Consider the following 16,490-nt stretch of genomic DNA (forward strand, 5'->3'; position numbering starts at 1 on the left):
AGTTGCGCATGAAACTCTGCGCTCCAGAGATCTGTATTGATCATACTCACGCACCCACATTACTATTAAAATTTTGTACAGAATAATTGAAAAATCAGTCTTTTATTTTGTTTTAAGAAACATAAAACCAGGCGAAATTGTAAAAGAGATTACTTAAAAGCGCAGAAAGTGCGTTAAAAATATACGAGAATTGAATTTTCTTAGTATCAACAAGTTGATGGAAAAACAGGGTAAGGTGAAGTGATGAGCTTTTAGAGGCGATTTTAAAACCAGTGAAGTGGAGAAAACTCTGCTCAGAATGCGAAAAATATATTAATAGTCCATTTTTCAGAAAAGCTTCTTTTATCTAGAAATGGTGATAAATTCTATCTCATCAAGTTTAGTACCGTCATCATTAATGAGCTGGGATAAATTTAGATTTTTCTCGATTCCGACACGGAATAAACTACTTCAGCACCTGTTGTTTTAATTATTAATAAAGTTGATTATTACATTTCTGTCTCGTCATTTTTTTTATTGTTACTAAACTAAATTAAGCACCGAATTAACGCCCGGAACAAATGACGAAATCCCTGATTTAATAAAACTTTACGCGAATACTAAAACTCAACGACAAGTCATTAATAAATCTCAGATTTTAAATCCGAATATTAGAACCGACGAAATATCATTTCCTCTTGCGTTATGTGAGAGCTTGAAGCTCACATCGCACATTCAATTCAATAACACCGTATGTGCAGAAGGGAGAATTTTTCAATATCAGCAGAAGTAACATCCTGTTTGATGAAATAGCAACAATTTCAGTCATATGGCAGATGTAAATGCAGAGCAATCAAGAATTATTGTGAAAGTAGAAAAATTTTCCAGTCAATTTGCATGAAAGAAGTCCTAGTTTTAATTAAAATTTTAGCCAATACATGACGCGGTTATTTTCGCTTAAGACTAGTAAAGCTATGGATTTTAATGATTTCGATTGGTATCTAAATTATCGATTGTGCACGTCAGAGTAATTAGCTTAATTTAGCTCAACACTAGTGCGAATATTCAGTTTCAATCGCTCTCTATGCTTGCTTTGCTTGTTAATTCATGAGCAATAAATCAAAAAGCTTTCAAGTACTTTTAGACTTGCAGATAAAAAATAGGGGAAAAACACTCCCAAAAATAACCCGAATTTATAAGTTAACAAATATTTAATATCACTTTAATCAATTTGAATTTGTAATTTTATTACTGCAGTGACTAAAATGATATCATCTTTCATGTTGGTTGTCTCATTAATTAAATCAATTGGTAATAATTTATCAAAATCTGACTATTTTCCGCTGCTATGGTCTAACATAAATTGATAATAAAATAAAACTAATTAAATGATATATTGGGGGTGATACTCAGGTGAACTTATTGCTCACAATTAATTTATTGTTTGTTCAACTATTAAAACAACAAACCATAAATTGTTGTGTACACATAAGTGAATTAATAGACAGACGAGTGAGCAATCGATTACCTTCATTGGTTAAACACACATTTCGTTCCTTAATGTAATTGAATTTAGCTTGAAGAAGCTTATTTTGTGTGGAGTACTAAAATTATAGAAAATGCAAATTTGGTGGATGCGCCTGTTTTATTCTTGACGGGCAACACAAAACAATTACGTTTAATTTAAATTAAACGTTTGTCATTTCGAAGAATTATTTAGATTCTCCAAGATTTTGTCGAATTGCTTAATTTTCTGATTTTTTTATGATTTTATTTTTGGACGGCCTGGAAATTTTCTATAATTCTCTATAATAAATTTCGTGTTTTCGTTAATTTTGGGTACAAGAATTAAATTTTGAAGCATTTTTGCTTTTGACACGCTTATTAACTCTGCCAAATTTCAAAATTTTAAAACCAGAAACAAATTTTTAGATTTTTTTTGATTTTTTAACAACCTAATAATTTCTAATATTTTACATTACATTCGGTATCTTTGCTAATTTTAGAAATACAATATTGAAATTTAAAGGAATTACTACTTTTGACACGTTTATTCACTCTCAAATTTCAAAATGTTAGAACTAGAAACAGATTTTGTAGAAATTTTTTATTCTAAAACCAACTAAAAATTTTCAATATTCTACTATAAATTCGATATTTTCGCTAATTTTAAGACTGTAAAAATAAAATTTGGGGGCGTCATTACTTTAAACACGCTTATTAGCTATGCCAAATTTCAAAATCTTAGAAACAAAAGCAATATTTTTAGAAATTTTTTACTTTAGAACAACCTCAAAATTTTTAATATTCAACATTAAAATCCCTATTTTTGTTAATTTTTAGAATACAATATTGAAATTTGGAGGTTTTACTACTTTTATAACAAAAAAATGTCAAATTCTAAAATTGAAGAAACAGAAACGTATTTTTTAGAATTTTTTTATTTTAGAACGATCAAAAAAATTCCAATATCTACATTAAGTTCTGTACCTTCGCTAATTTTAGGAATATAAGAATGAAATTTACCTTTGACACACTTATTAAGTCTTCCAAATTTTAAAATTTTGAAACCACAAACAGATTTTGTAAAATTTTTTATATTCGGACGAATTAAAAAATAACCAATATTCTATATCAAATTTCGTAATTTAATAATCTCAAAAATTTCAAAATCTAAAAGTAAAACATCGCTTTAAACTATTGGGAATAATCTTTAGTGAACAGAAATCAATAGCCATTAGTGCGGAGCACTAAAATAATGAAAAATTTACATTTGGTGGATGCGCCTTCCTTTTAAAAATTCAGTTCTTGCCTCTACTTCATCCACTATTTTTTGTGGAGGTCGAAGCTTAGATAAGGTTTTCGTATCAAGCCTGTGTACATTTCATATTGTAGTTTCTTCGTAAATTTATTGTTTACACAACATATTTCACAACAAATCCACACTGGTGGAGCAGCAATTTTTAAAGTTCTTTTTTGCTCCCACATCTCATTGTTTATACTTTTAATTAAACCTAAACACACAGCAAATAAAGCGGTCATTAATAACACACTAAAATTTTGAATTAAAAAGCGACGCCAAATAAATAGGAGTTTTATTGAAATTGTTATGGCAGAAATTCAAAAAAAATTATAAGAACCTGAAGTTCTGTTGCAGTGGTAGCCAAGAAAACGTCTATCTATAAAATTAGATTGTTTGAATCAAGGGAAACGTAAACATCGTGAAGTTAAAAAAATATGCTGCGGCCGTTTCTTGGTTTTATGGTCAGTTTCGTTTGAGATTCGTAAAATGGTGCAAGATTTGTATATAATCAAACTACTAGATGGGTAAACAGCTGTGAGTGCGTTTTAAGTCGTTCTGCACTTTTTCAATATTTGTGCATCTAATTGTAAGAGAAAAATGTTAAATAAAGGTAGGTAGCGATGAATTAGCTAAAGTATGATTTTATAAAAATAGTTAAGCATGAGAAGATAATATACGACTTGTGTAAGCAGATCATGATAAAAGAACACGCATGTATATTTGATGAATGTGGGAAACGCACATGTGATTATGACTGTTAAGTGTTTATTTACAGGTGTCTCAATATAAGCATATTAAATATGAAAATCGCACCTGAAAGAAGTGGAATATTTAACGTTTAGTTGAAAAGGCCACAAGCTCATTAGAGCCTTCTCGCCCGACTGGCAACAGAAACCCCTTTTTAATTCCTTTTCCAGTACCCTATGTCAAAAACTTGATCCATCCATAAAAGAGTTTCGAAGCCCTTCGCTTGCCATCGTCCTTCGTTCCGTCAATGGCCGACTCGCAGCGAGGGGACGCTCTCGCCGCCTCTCCTGGCCCAGTTCGGCTTAGGCAGGCTCTCTGCAAATATGTCGGGGTGCGATTTCCCTTCCGTCATAGAGCTTAACATCGGCGGCGTGCTTTATACCACCACTCTGAAGACGCTAATCAGTCATCCCGACTCCCAGCTTCATGCTATTTTTACCGGTCGCGAACCGATTACCCAAGATACAAAGGGTCGATACTTTCTGGATCGCGACGGCGTGCTCTTTCGGTATGTCTTGGATTTCTTGCGCGACGGCACCGTTGTCTTGCCAGAGTGCTTCCGGGAGCGAGAGCGATTGAGGAGGGAAGCTGAGAAGTATTTGCTTCCGGGACTCGTCGAAGCCATCTCCAGCGAATGCAGAAACAGGGCGCCTGGAGTTATCACCGTCGGGTACTGTGTTTAGTGACATGTGATTCCAGTGATGTCGTTATCACGAATTAATTCTCTTATGATTAAAACTTAAATTATCTTTAAGCGACAAAGTTAGTTAGTTGTTGCTTCTTTCGTGTTTACATTTTTTGTACGCGGGGAAACAGGCGCACTTTAGAGAACAAAAACAAACAAATCATTTATCAAATTTACAGTTCTTAGCGTTCATTAATTCGAAACTTACTAATTTTCACGTCATGTCTGGTTCCGGGCTAATGCGTTTTATCAACAAAAACAGAACTAAATTTAAGAGACGCGTATTTACTTGGAATAACTTTGATAAAGTAAAAAAAATATTTACATTGCGGCAAAGAAAACAAGAACAACTTTATGGAAATTTGTGAGTTTTCCAGCCTGTTTCCAGCCGTAATATCCTCAAAGGAACAACATTTTTTCCAGTTCCTCTGTTATACTTGTTTTAAACAAAAAAGGAGTTTAAAATTACTAAGTTATCAAAAATCATTCTAAATTTATAATTTCATTTAAATCTAAACTTGAACTAATTTAAAAAGGTTCTAAAAATATTCAAACCTCGTTTATACGAGCGCATGATGAATGACGATCACATAAATTCCACATTCTGTCTTCCGAAGTTTTTTTTCAATTATTGAAAGCCCCCTCAGGACCTAAAACTGACTCACTCTTAAAGAAATTGACGTAAAGTCTCACAGCAAATCTTGTGAGTCCTTTAGATAACTGTAAATCCTCCAGATATATTTAAATAAGGTTTCAGATTTTCCGAGATTTTACTCTGTCCTGTTTTTAAGATAAACCATTTTTTGTGCAAAATTTTACCAGTGCCTGTCCTCTTTTTACTTTCAGAATGGATAAATATAACTTCGCCAATATTTTTTCACCATCTGAAGTGTGGTATAATATTTCATATTCAACTAAGCGTGCAAGCAAACTATGCGAACATTTTTTTCTGCGTCAGAACTTGACCTGTTTACACGTTATAAAAACTGGAAAATGTTTACAGAATCTAAATTGCATTTCATTTTTTCAATTTGGACGGTTTGTGAAATGCATCTCACTGTCGCCTTTTCGTGTAATAAATAAAGATAAAACTTTTAAGCAACAGCATAATGAGACTGAAAAAAATCCAAAATTTATTAAAACTCTCACAAATAATACAATTATTATTCGGAACTTGGATAATTTTAATCATAAAATAATGAGACTTGGAAGGCTTGGGTCTTTACACGGCTGTTAATTGAGCCAAATTACAAGAACATGAAAAAGCTGTTTTTAAAGTGTTATTTTCAGGATGAATGCAACATATTGTAATTAATTGTATGGCTCTGACAGTTTTAACGCTAAAACAATAACTACTTTTGAAGCTGGGTTAAATGAAAAAATTGTTTAAGTTTTTGTTGCCCATAAAAACACACTATTCTGAAGCGCCACTTACAAAAATATCCTATAATTTATCATTTTTTTCTGTCATTCTGAAATTGCACTTGCAAACCTATTCAGTCATTATAAAATTGATTGCTTTTAAGCGTGCTCCTCCAATATCGAATTAGACTAGAATGGATTTTGCCTGTCAAATATTTGCCTTGAATCCAGCTTTAGCAGCTAATACTAATTTCCTGTTGTTCAAAGACCATTTTAATGACAATAGTTTCCAAATTAACGTCTGCAAAATATTGAACATGCAACATTGTGTCTTGTTTTCTTTCTCACGATCAAATAATGTGATCGATTGTCCCTAGACGCAATTACTGTTGTTGTTATTATGTATAACAGAGTGCATATTCGCAACACAAGTACTTCCATCAAATCCTCTAAACGGAATAGTTCATTCTGCGGAATGTTGATGCGTTGTACAAAGTTTCCGCAGAAACCAACGACGTGTTCGTTAAATTCCACTCATTTGACCCTGCAAAAACTAGAGAATGTTTAAGATTATGATTCGCAAATAGCAGGAATTAAAATTCTTGTGGCTACTTAAAAGTATTAAAAAATCATATTGTACTACATTAAAATTTGCAAGCGTACAAACAGCTTATCCCTACATATAATTTATGCTTTATGAACATAGAATACTTAAACCAGACTCTCGTTTAAAATGGACTCCAAATCCTTAGCTTTCAATAAGATTAAACTATAAGCTAGTGACTCATAAAGGTGAATCGTTATTAATATTTATGTAATATCCAACCCTTCAGAATTAAGAATTACTGTTTTTCCATTTATCACATTTCAACAAAATTAAAATCCCTCGGAAATAACTGTCTGTTTTGATAACAGCAGGAGAACATGTAAATGTTCGATTAGCATGAAAACGAAATTTATACAGCAGAAGACTACGCTCTTCAACCGTAATTTTCCAGAGTCTTGACTATTTCCTACACCAAACATTTTTTTTTAAATTGCCTGATTTACAATAGAAAGAATTAAAAAGTTTTGTCACAAATGGTGGATGCGCCGGGTCACAGAGCGAAATACACCTACAGCGCTGCACGGTTTTGCAATAAAACTTTAACGAATTTGTAGCTAGAACCTCAAATACATCAACAGTTCTATTTTTACTTTTTTCAGAGCGTTTTTTTAGAGAAACAATGGGAAAATCGACAACACCTCTCTAAACCGCGTTAAATCTTAAATCGTTTATCTGTAAAACCTCGTTCTATATTAAATTTCAGCTTGAAATTTTCGAGGGTTACGGACGCCTCAAAAAGTTGAGGATAAGAATATTTAATCGTAAAGTTGCGTCAAAAGAGATTCAACAACTCGCAGCAAAAGAGGTGAAAAAAGAACCGTAGAATGGAATTTTTCGGTTTTTTTTTCTTAGGATTGTGTCGGATACTTTAAGATTCTTTAGGATTCTCTTAGATATTTTAAAATTTTAAAGGATTCTTAAGAGGTATTTAAGGAGCCCAATTTCACCATTTCTGAGTAGAAAAAAAAAGATAGAGAAACAATCGCTAGTTTATTCAACAAAGCAAAAGAGTCTGGATACGACAAATTTGCTGGGAAAAAATTAATTACAGACCGGCTCTCCTGTTTTAATAACACAAAACCGAGTAGTTATCTCTCGTCTCGTAATCGTTTTATTTAGCAAGTTCTACATCAGTAATTATTCCTTTTACAGATATCGAGGGAGCTTCCAGTTCGGCAAAGACGGTCTGGCCGACGTCAAGTTCAGAAAATTATCTCGACTCTTAGTCTGTGGAAGAGTGACATTATGCAGAGACGTCTTTGGTGAAACCCTTAATGAAAGTAGAGATCCGGATCACGGCCAATCCGAAAGATACACCTCTAGATTCTTCCTGAAACACTCATTTCTAGAGCAAGCATTCGACATGTTAACAGAGCAAGGATTTAAGTTGATGGGAAGTTGTGGATCCGGAACGGCAGGAAATGCAGCCGAACCAAAACCTGGAGTCGATGCCGAAGAAAATCGTTGGAATCATTACAATGAGTTTGTGTTTGTGCGAGAATAACTTTGACCACTTGAACTTTATTCGAATCCTCTTCATATCGCATTTATTCAAATTATAATGAGTAATCATAGAATCATGGTTAGGTAGATAGGAAATGTAGGATTTTTTTCGAGTTTCTGGAAATATAAACTCTCGTAGAAATTAAAAATTTTCCGGATGACTCGCACGAGCAAACATTGTAAAATGAGGTTTGTTTTATCGATATTGACTGAGTTTTCAAGTGTGATTGCCGAGGAAAATTAGAAATAAACGTTGTGGAATTTCCGCGTATTCGCAATAAAAACTTTACAGTTTCGTTTCAGGTCGAAAAATTCATGCACATCTAAAATAAAGCCACTCCGACACCGCACCTTCAAACTTTTCTTTTTTTAATGTAGTCATGCCTTTACGACTTGTTGCTTGTTGTCAACGAATGAAAAATGTATCAATTGACCTGTTTCTCTCGTTTTCTAATCAATTCTGAGGTTTATATTTCCAGGGAATACGTACGATTTTTATTGACATTGTATATAAAAAGTAAGAGTTTGAAATATGGGAGCAAATCACTCTGTAATGGTCCCCGACTTACTTAATTCTTTGTTGTAATTACATCGAATATTTTCAATCAAACTGTATTAAATTAAATCAACGAATGTCTGAATTTTCCCTGAATAAACAAATCCTGAAATTAAAGCTTTGCTGAAATCCGAAAATGTGCGTGATTTGTTTAGTGTTTTTGCTCTTGGCCTAAACTCACAGAGATGATAAATTATATTTGTTATCTTGTAATTTAAGTAAACATAACGTTAGGCCTCAAGTCAGTGGTAGTGATTTGGTTCCATTGTTTTGCTTATTGTTATTATCTAACTGTACTAACACCCTGGAAGCGGGGGCTTTGAGACAAGTGATATTTTAAATAATTTACATTATCAGTAGTGTTAGTCATTAGATTGAACACACTTATACCATTTTTGGTCCGATTTTTTATTTCCACACAAAACTGAGAAGAGGAATAGCAAAACTATGGTATAACTGTCTTCACTTTTATGGTGATTTTGTAAAATTTTACCAATGAGTTGTTGTAGGAATTGATTTTAACAATAGCGAGAATGTACCTATACTTTCGAAATAGAGTTCAAAAACAGTGCCTTAACGTTTTATTTATCACATCATGAATTTTGATATACCCTAATTACCAAAGACATAACTTCTTAAATGAGAAGCTCCGTTTATTATCCCCCCATTAGCGGGGGATTTATGGACAATGTAAGTTTTATATTATCGCCGATCGCTGTAAAAATAAAATTTGAATTTTGATTCATTCTATCTAAATTTCCACTGTTCGTTTCACTAGTCGTTAAATCTTATTTAACACCGCCTGTATTTAAATTTACATTTAAATGATGTTTATCAAGAGAACAACGAAAAATCCATGTGTTCTTTGCGTGAAACTAATAACAAAACGAGGACACCCCCAGCTTTCCATTAAATTTAATTTGAAGATTATGGTGTTAGATTATGAGACTTGACATTATCTCAGCATGTGTATGAATAACAAAATTACACAAGTGAGCAGTAACTAGAACATCAAAAATTCATGTCCTTCGAAAGCCGAAGATTAAAACGTTAAATTGAGTTATGCATTTTATAAAAGGTCAACATTTTGAGCTCTTACTTGTAGCTATTTATTGCAGGACATAACTTTGTAGGGTATATTTATACTTTGGGTTCTTTAAAATAAAACGCTTTGTTTTAATCACGATGAAAGATAACAACTACTATAAAAAATATTTCGCTTAGTATAAAACCGGCTTATCAAAGAATCTTCATGCAAATTTATATTGAAATTTAAATTTTGCTGCATTAATGCACGTGAGTTTTGCCCAACAAACCAGTAAGTTACAATGCGTACACATCTAAATGGTAGATACTTAGCTGCATGCAACGTTTATGAAAATTTCAAATTCACTATTAGTTTGAGGCAGATTTTATTGCCCAAACAAACATGGAAATTAAAGAGTAGTCTGAAATTAAACTGTGTGGATCTGAATACAATTTTCATTACTAATTTGTTCTGTTAAAGGTAATGCCACGACGCATCCACCATTTTGATAACTTTTTTATGTGTTAATCAAATCGCTTTAAAAATTAGATTCTTTGTGATTCTTTTAATCTTACTAAAAAAAATCTAAAAAGAGCAATAAATCTGAAAAAAAAAATCTTAACTGAATCCCTTAAAAATTTGCCTTTTTCAGACAACGTTCCATAGAAAACCTCGCTTCCCACTTTAAAATTATAAACAATTACCCCGCGCATTTCCTCCAATCACATCCACCGTCGACAAATTCCCTGCACCTGATTGGCTCCCACATGACGTTTCCATTCATTTGTTGTTTCAATTAACACTATTGTTCTAATTGGTTAGAGTACCACCAAGGTTGTTATTGTTAACAAAATGTTGGCGAATACAAAAGAATTGCCAAATTCCTTGGCCTTGCAATAATTTGAACATTTCGGGTGTTTTGAAGGTCCAGGTCAATGACCCAATACCTGAAGGAACACAGCTGACCAATGCCAACACAAGTTTGAACAGGCAAACGTGAAAGAGTGGTCTAGTAGTGATAATAATACGAGTGGTTTTATCATGAAAATTTACTGATTCGCGCCAAGAATTAACAAGATCATCAATTTTCGGCAATAACAACACATTTATGGTAAGTTTGTGGGCGAAAGAGGACATAACCACATTAACCGTTTTAGTTACCTCAATGGCAATTTACACGAACGTCGTGCAAGAATTTCGCAAAGAAATTGAAGCCAGCAGGCTCACATTGAATGATGTGATTGATGTATTAATTTCGGAAAAATATATTGACGATAAGTTATATGCAGAGATATGGAACAACCAAAATGTAAGTTTGCATCTTTGGGTGGCTTTAAATTGCCTGCTTTCTTGTAGAACCGACTTCAGAGTCTCCTTGACATTGTTCTCAAAGATGGAAAACGTTGTCAACGCTTTATTAACATTCTGGGAACTATTCCCTACATGAAAACAATTTTTGAAGCAATTAAAAGTAGCATTGACAAAATATGTCAAATGATTGTGATTGGAGGATTCCCAGAGTTTTCCTTGAATTATGTTGTGAGAAATTCTGTGGTAAGTCACATTAATATCAGTCACCCTTGAATTACAAGGCACGTCTTTGATTGAAAGATTTGTCACTTTGACACCTGCCAGTTTGGAGGTTATGCCTTAAATTTGTTTTATAATTTAAAAAAAATAACAGATTGAGTTGGTGTTGTGGTTAAATAATTCCAAAAAAAAAACTTTTACAAGACGTTTCACACGTTTTTTCATTATCATTTTCCTTAAATCCCCTAATAACGTCAGACTGTTTGACATAAACAAAAGACTGCTTTTTCAATCAAAGACATGACTTCAAATAGCAAAGTTTTTATTTGATAATATAATAATTAAACATAAATTAACACTACCATGTTCATGCTTATCATACCAGGAGTGGATAGCATTGGTATTTCCCCTTTGATTGTCTTTGTTTGTAAAATAACTAACTCATTTTTGGTTGTAGGCTGACAGAATTAAAGACACAGCTTTAGGTTTGGATCCTAAACTATGCAGTACCTTAGTGGTGCATGGTTTACCTGGTTTTGGTAAATCATGTTTAGTAAATCAGGTATTGCAAACAAAAAGATTTTTAGAAGTCTCGGGAGGGTCCATGTTTTGGATTAACTTGGGGGAGCACTGTGATTCATCTACCATTATAAACCCACTCTGGAAGTAAGTCAATTGTAATTTTTAGAGATATGTAAAGCGCATTTCATACTTAAGCTACAGAGTTAATTAAGTAGTGTGATGTTTGACCCTTGTCTAATGGGGGTCAAAGCATTCTAATGGATAAGAGATATGAGCGACTTTTTTTTCTTATTACAAAGTGACTACTAAATTTGTCGCTGATGTAAGGTCATGGGCACAAAATGGGTAACAAAAGCCTAATTTCCGGTTAAAACCCTGTTTTTGCTGACTTTACAAGTTACGTAATCTTAAAGACTGTTATTTTAATCCAGTAGGGAGATGTCTGGACAAAAACATTAATTCCATTCATTAGCTGAAAACTTACATAATCGTCTAATTAGTAAATCACACTGCCGATTTAACTGTGTCTGTACTTTTTACACTCCACCCTTTAGATTAGTTTATATTCTTTACCACTATTTCAGCTTATACCTGACTGCCGTAAAATTAACCAACCAAGTAGCTTTAGTACATAGACCTGAAGACATCATAGTGTTACAAAATGAAGTGAAGAGACTCTTTTTAGATGAGCACTTAGCTAAGGCGTACATTATTTTAGACGACGTAAAATCCTCCGAAGTTTTGGACACTTTCAAGTTGCGTTGTAAAACCATCGTAACAACGCAAGATAAAAATATTGCCAACGATTTTAACGCGTATTTTATCAAGGTACCATCAATGCTACTTCCCACAATAGCATTCTAATTTCAGTTATCTACAGGTAACGACGGGTTTCACCAAGAAGGAATCGTTAGAACTCTTGAGAAAATCGCTAGACACGGATAATCTCTGCTCGAAAGAAACTTACGCGAGTAAAATTCATGAACTCTGTGACGGTTGCCCAATGTTGTTGAACATCATTGGGTCAATCCTAAAAGACAGTCGGGAGGAGGCGTTGTCGACGGATATTGTCTGGAGTTCGCTAATAGAAGAAATAGTCAAAAACAACTATTTGCCTCAGTGAGTTACTTAGAACTGTCGTTAACTAAGTTTAATTGAATTTTTACAGCCCGACTACAACGAAAGTCATTCGCATGATCCGCCGTTTTGTTAACTGTCTGAACGTGGAAGTTCAGAAATGTTTCCACAGTTTGGCTGTGTTCCCTAAACATGTCAACATCCGACCGGAAATCTTGATGAAACTATGGAACAAAACGTACTATGCCGTCAGACAAATCATGGTACAGTTAGAAAACAAGTCGTTGATTGTGTCTTTTTACAACAAAGACCTAAAAACGTACATCTACAGTATTCATAGTTTAGTCCGCACGTATTTAGTTGAACGAGCCGACAGTGATATTAAAACCTACCATAAAAAGTTGATCTCAGAGTGTCAAAGTGCCATGGCGAAAGCACCTCCTGATGACCCTATCGCTAATTATATTTATGGGTATTACGGTTACCACGCGAAAAATGCAGAACTTTATGATAAATTCGAGAACTACTTCGACTTGAGATTTATCGAGAATAAGATCAAGCGAGTTGGATCTGCAGATTTATTGACCGATTTTGAGACGTACAAGGATTTCATCACGAAAAAGGTAAAAATAATCATTGAATTAGAGTTGCTTAAGAGGGAGTTACAGGAGCTTCGTCTGCAGCGCAAATTGAATGACTACATTAAATTTGTGAATTGCTACAGTGCCCATTTGCACATTTCTCCTGAAACGAACATTGTTCAGTTTGCGTTCTTTAATGACAACAACTGCGTTTCTGAGGAAGCTAGAATTATGGCTAGCAACAATCCGGACCAACTATATTTCAAGCTAGAGTACGTATTCGTCTACGCTTCTAACTGTAGCTAATGTTTTGGTTTTTAGGCCATATTCTGGAAGGCACAAGAATTTTCCCACGTTGAAGACGAAGCACTCGGCGGTTTCCACATGTTTCCTCGATTCCAAAGAGGTTTTGGTCGGTACCGCTAGCGGCAGCATCGAAGTTAAAGTAAGTTTCGATTTCTTTTTGATTCTTTATAATACAAATTCTAATTTCAGTCATTCCATCAATACCAACACAAAGTCCAGCGCTTTGAGGGCCACACCGACGAAGTCTTCAACCTGCAGCTCAGTCCAGATGGGAAAAGTTTCCTTTCAATATCATTAGACCACACCGCTAAATTGTGGAAGTTCACAGAAGAGTTAGATCCACAGTCCCCCAAGCTCAAACAGTCAAACTGGAAGAATTTACATTCACCCGATGAAAATATTCAACCTCATAAAACTTTTAAAATGCAAGACAACGATTACATAACTTCAGCGGCGTTTCCGTACGACGGTAGCAATGAAATTGTCACGGCTTCCGGCAGTGGGCGGATTACAAGGTGGAACATTAAAACGGCGACGATTTTAAGAGAATCTGCATCGATGGGGTTGCCAGTCTCCCATATTTCGTACGTCCATGACAGTCAGCACATTATATTCTCGTATGACGGAAAAGTTTACAACTACTTAAGAGGAAACTTTCTTTACAACGGACAATTTGGTCAGTTTGAAGACATTAGCGCATTGATATTGATACCATCCGAGACTTTGAAAGAAGTTGTGGTTGTCAGTGGCCGGAAATTCGAGATTTGGAATTATGAACTCAAACGTAGGCGATTCTCCTTTGAAACTGACTCAAAGATTTCCACCGCTGTGATCAATCCAGACTGTTTGGTGGTGGGCACAGCTAATTTTATCTACGTTTGTAACCACAAACTCCAGAAGATGGTTCACTACAAGAACGACTATGGGAAGCCGTCGTCTCTCTTCATATTCTCAGACCTCATCGCTTTCATTTCTTCGGATAAAGAAAACGTGCAACGCTGCGAACTGTATTTGGAAGCCAACGAAAAGCCGATTGTCCGCGATTTGAGTCTCTTTAATTGCCATTGGAAAGATTCTGTCCCTATCTATTACATAGTTAACGCTGAAAGCAAAGTTGATATATTCCATGGACACTCAACAATTTTAGCAGGCATCGACTTCAACGAGAAAATCAGATCCAGCACTTTCTCGTTGTGTGGAAACTACTTAATTTTAGGAACTCAGAGCGGGAAAGTTTGCTTTTACCATTATAAGCGGAAACAACAAAGGGAACTCCAAATTTGTGATGGCGATATCAATTTAATTAAATGTTTCGACATGGGAAAAGACGATCACTTTGACAGTGGCGTAAGTGGAACGATCGCTGCAGCTTCGAATACGAAACTTGTGCTTATAAGAAATAGTACTCCCATTGTTGCGTTTGATATCACGAGTAGACTCTCCAACATTTTTTACCTTCATAAGAGAATTGTGGTGGTGGACGACCGCGGTGTGCTGTCAATCGGTAGAGTTTTCGAGGAGGTCTCGGAATGGGTGATTGAAAACTACGAAAATGTGGTTGTTGCTGAAACGCACAAAGAGAAGAAGTTGCTAGGAATAGGGGTAAAAGAAGAGGAGGGTTACACAATGAGGGTTCTCTCTTTGGGTGACTTGGAAGTGGTGTTTGACGCGAAACTAGATAGTCAGCCGAGATGTTTGAGTTTTTCGTTGTCGGGGAAATTTTTAGCTGCGGGTTGCAAGAATGGGGATATCAAGGTGAACACAACTCGCCAGTTTTTATATTACGTATCTAATCCAATATAATTATTCCAGATTTTTGATCTTGAAAACCAAATCCAAGACGTTCTGGTTCTCCACAAGCGATCTGTGGAAAGGGTTCTCTTCTCTCCGAATTTTGAATCTATTCTAGTGAGTCTCGGAGACCAGATCGCGTGGTGGAATTTGGAAACTTTTCAAGAGAAAAGGTAGGAGAGTTTATGTTCGTTTTCGTGGTAATAAATTTCTTTCTCCCTGTTTCAGTGACCCAAATCAGCTAACAAGTGTGGATGATCTCTCTACTCAGTTAGTATTTACTTTCGATCCTTGGAAATACAAAAAACTCCATGACACAGTGCCTTATCTGCTGACCAGTACAAATCTTCACGGCAAAGAACTGCAGTACATTTCTGCCTCGAAAGACTTTAAATCATTTCTAGTAATTGATCTCGACGGCAACATTTTTAAAATGGAGATTATCAATTCTTGACGATTATATTGCCTGATGTTTAGTGATATTGTGTTGTCAACCGTGATATACGTAATTATTAAGTACTCATTAGAGGAATTCCTAGAAATGGAGCACTGTTCCATTATTTTTTATAAAGCTCAATTATATTTTTCTCTGAAATTGATCCATGATTGTTCCTTTTTATATTCCTTATAAAAAGGGACATTATATTCGTGTAATTTATTATTTATTTAAGCGTTTTTACCAACTTTTTATACTTTTTTGTACTGATTGTATATTGTAGAATAGTGTTGTATTCTTTACTGGATTTTTTATTATGTATGCACAAATTGCATTAGGACATAAAATGTAAACTTGTCGAGTAGAGTAGAACAATTAGGTAATCATGTGTGTAAATATTGGTTTTATTTTATAAATGTTTTATTTATTGTTATTCTCCAATATTTTCTGAGTTTTTATACTATAAATTTCTCTAAATAAATTTTGTGCATAACACTACGTCGCTTTAGTTATTTAAATAATCTAATAAATCGGAATTATGTTTTTTGAATGACAAAAATAAGTCGAAATGGTGCTCACAACATAATGTGGAACTCCTGAATCCATTTCGTATATCATTTCCCCGCCATCCGTAAAATTTTCCGAAAAAATTTAATTTGAAAATCACGAACTGCTTGTGCATACTGCCAAGACGGTAAAGATCATTTAAAATGAAGTAATTAATATTAATTAAACTATAACCGACGCCCAAATCATTAATCAGAGTTCAGATTCTTTCTTTCGAGGTCCAAATTTATACAGAAAGTATTTTTCTGTTTTTATTTTCACCGAAAAAGTTCAAGTAAAACATTTAAAACATCATTTAAAAATTATCGATGCGTCGTATCGGAATATTTTTAACACATTGTTGCAATTCAGCCGTTGAATCTTGATAAAAATTGGTGGTTTTGTAGATTTTGAGTTCTTTGCGAATCCAAG

General features: G+C 34.2%; 2 protein-coding genes across 3 annotated transcripts; both read left to right on the top strand.

Moving 5' to 3' along the window:
* Window positions 1-3,809: 3,809 nt before the first annotated feature.
* Window positions 3,810-8,813, top strand: Ktl (BTB/POZ domain-containing protein Ktl). Its single transcript, XM_088039490.1, has 2 exons — window positions 3,810-4,199; window positions 7,336-8,813. The coding sequence occupies exons 1-2, from the start codon at window positions 3,853-3,855 to the stop codon at window positions 7,685-7,687; spliced, it is 699 nt and encodes a 232-aa protein (XP_087895616.1). The 5' UTR covers window positions 3,810-3,852; the 3' UTR covers window positions 7,688-8,813.
* Window positions 8,814-10,042: 1,229 nt separating this feature from the next.
* On the top strand, window positions 10,043-16,010 carry Dark (Death-associated APAF1-related killer). Of its 2 annotated transcripts, XM_088038993.1 has the most exons (13): window positions 10,043-10,380; window positions 10,427-10,578; window positions 10,626-10,823; window positions 11,185-11,199; window positions 11,257-11,465; window positions 11,906-12,149; window positions 12,202-12,440; window positions 12,490-13,021; window positions 13,067-13,251; window positions 13,301-13,424; window positions 13,475-15,040; window positions 15,098-15,249; window positions 15,305-16,010. In XM_088038993.1, exons 2-13 carry the CDS (start codon window positions 10,435-10,437, stop codon window positions 15,528-15,530), a joined length of 3,834 nt encoding a protein of 1,277 aa, XP_087895119.1. In that variant the 5' UTR covers window positions 10,043-10,380; window positions 10,427-10,434; the 3' UTR covers window positions 15,531-16,010. The 2 variants fall into 2 exon arrangements, with proteins under 2 accessions (XP_087895119.1, XP_087895120.1); XM_088038994.1 differs by lacking the exon at window positions 11,185-11,199.
* The last annotated feature ends 480 nt before the right edge of the window (window positions 16,011-16,490 follow it).

This window comes from Gnatocerus cornutus, chromosome 6 (genome assembly GCF_029298725.1).
Source record: "Gnatocerus cornutus isolate USDA-ARS CGAHR chromosome 6, icGnaCorn1.1, whole genome shotgun sequence".
Lineage (NCBI taxonomy): Eukaryota > Metazoa > Arthropoda > Insecta > Coleoptera > Tenebrionidae > Gnatocerus > Gnatocerus cornutus.

Excerpts from the sequence above, each read along its gene's own strand:
- Ktl (XM_088039490.1), top strand. The coding sequence starts at position 3,853 with ATGTCGGGGTGCGATTTCCCTTCCGTCATAGAGCTTAACATCGGCGGC. Across the intron at positions 4,200-7,335 it reads CCTGGAGTTATCACCGTCGG|ATATCGAGGGAGCTTCCAGT; the intron begins GTACTGTGTTTA and ends TTCCTTTTACAG.
- Dark (XM_088038993.1), top strand. The coding sequence starts at position 10,435 with ATGGCAATTTACACGAACGTCGTGCAAGAATTTCGCAAAGAAATTGAA. Across the intron at positions 13,022-13,066 it reads AGGATTTCATCACGAAAAAG|GAGCTTCGTCTGCAGCGCAA; the intron begins GTAAAAATAATC and ends AGGGAGTTACAG. Across the intron at positions 13,425-13,474 it reads GCGGCAGCATCGAAGTTAAA|TCATTCCATCAATACCAACA; the intron begins GTAAGTTTCGAT and ends TTCTAATTTCAG.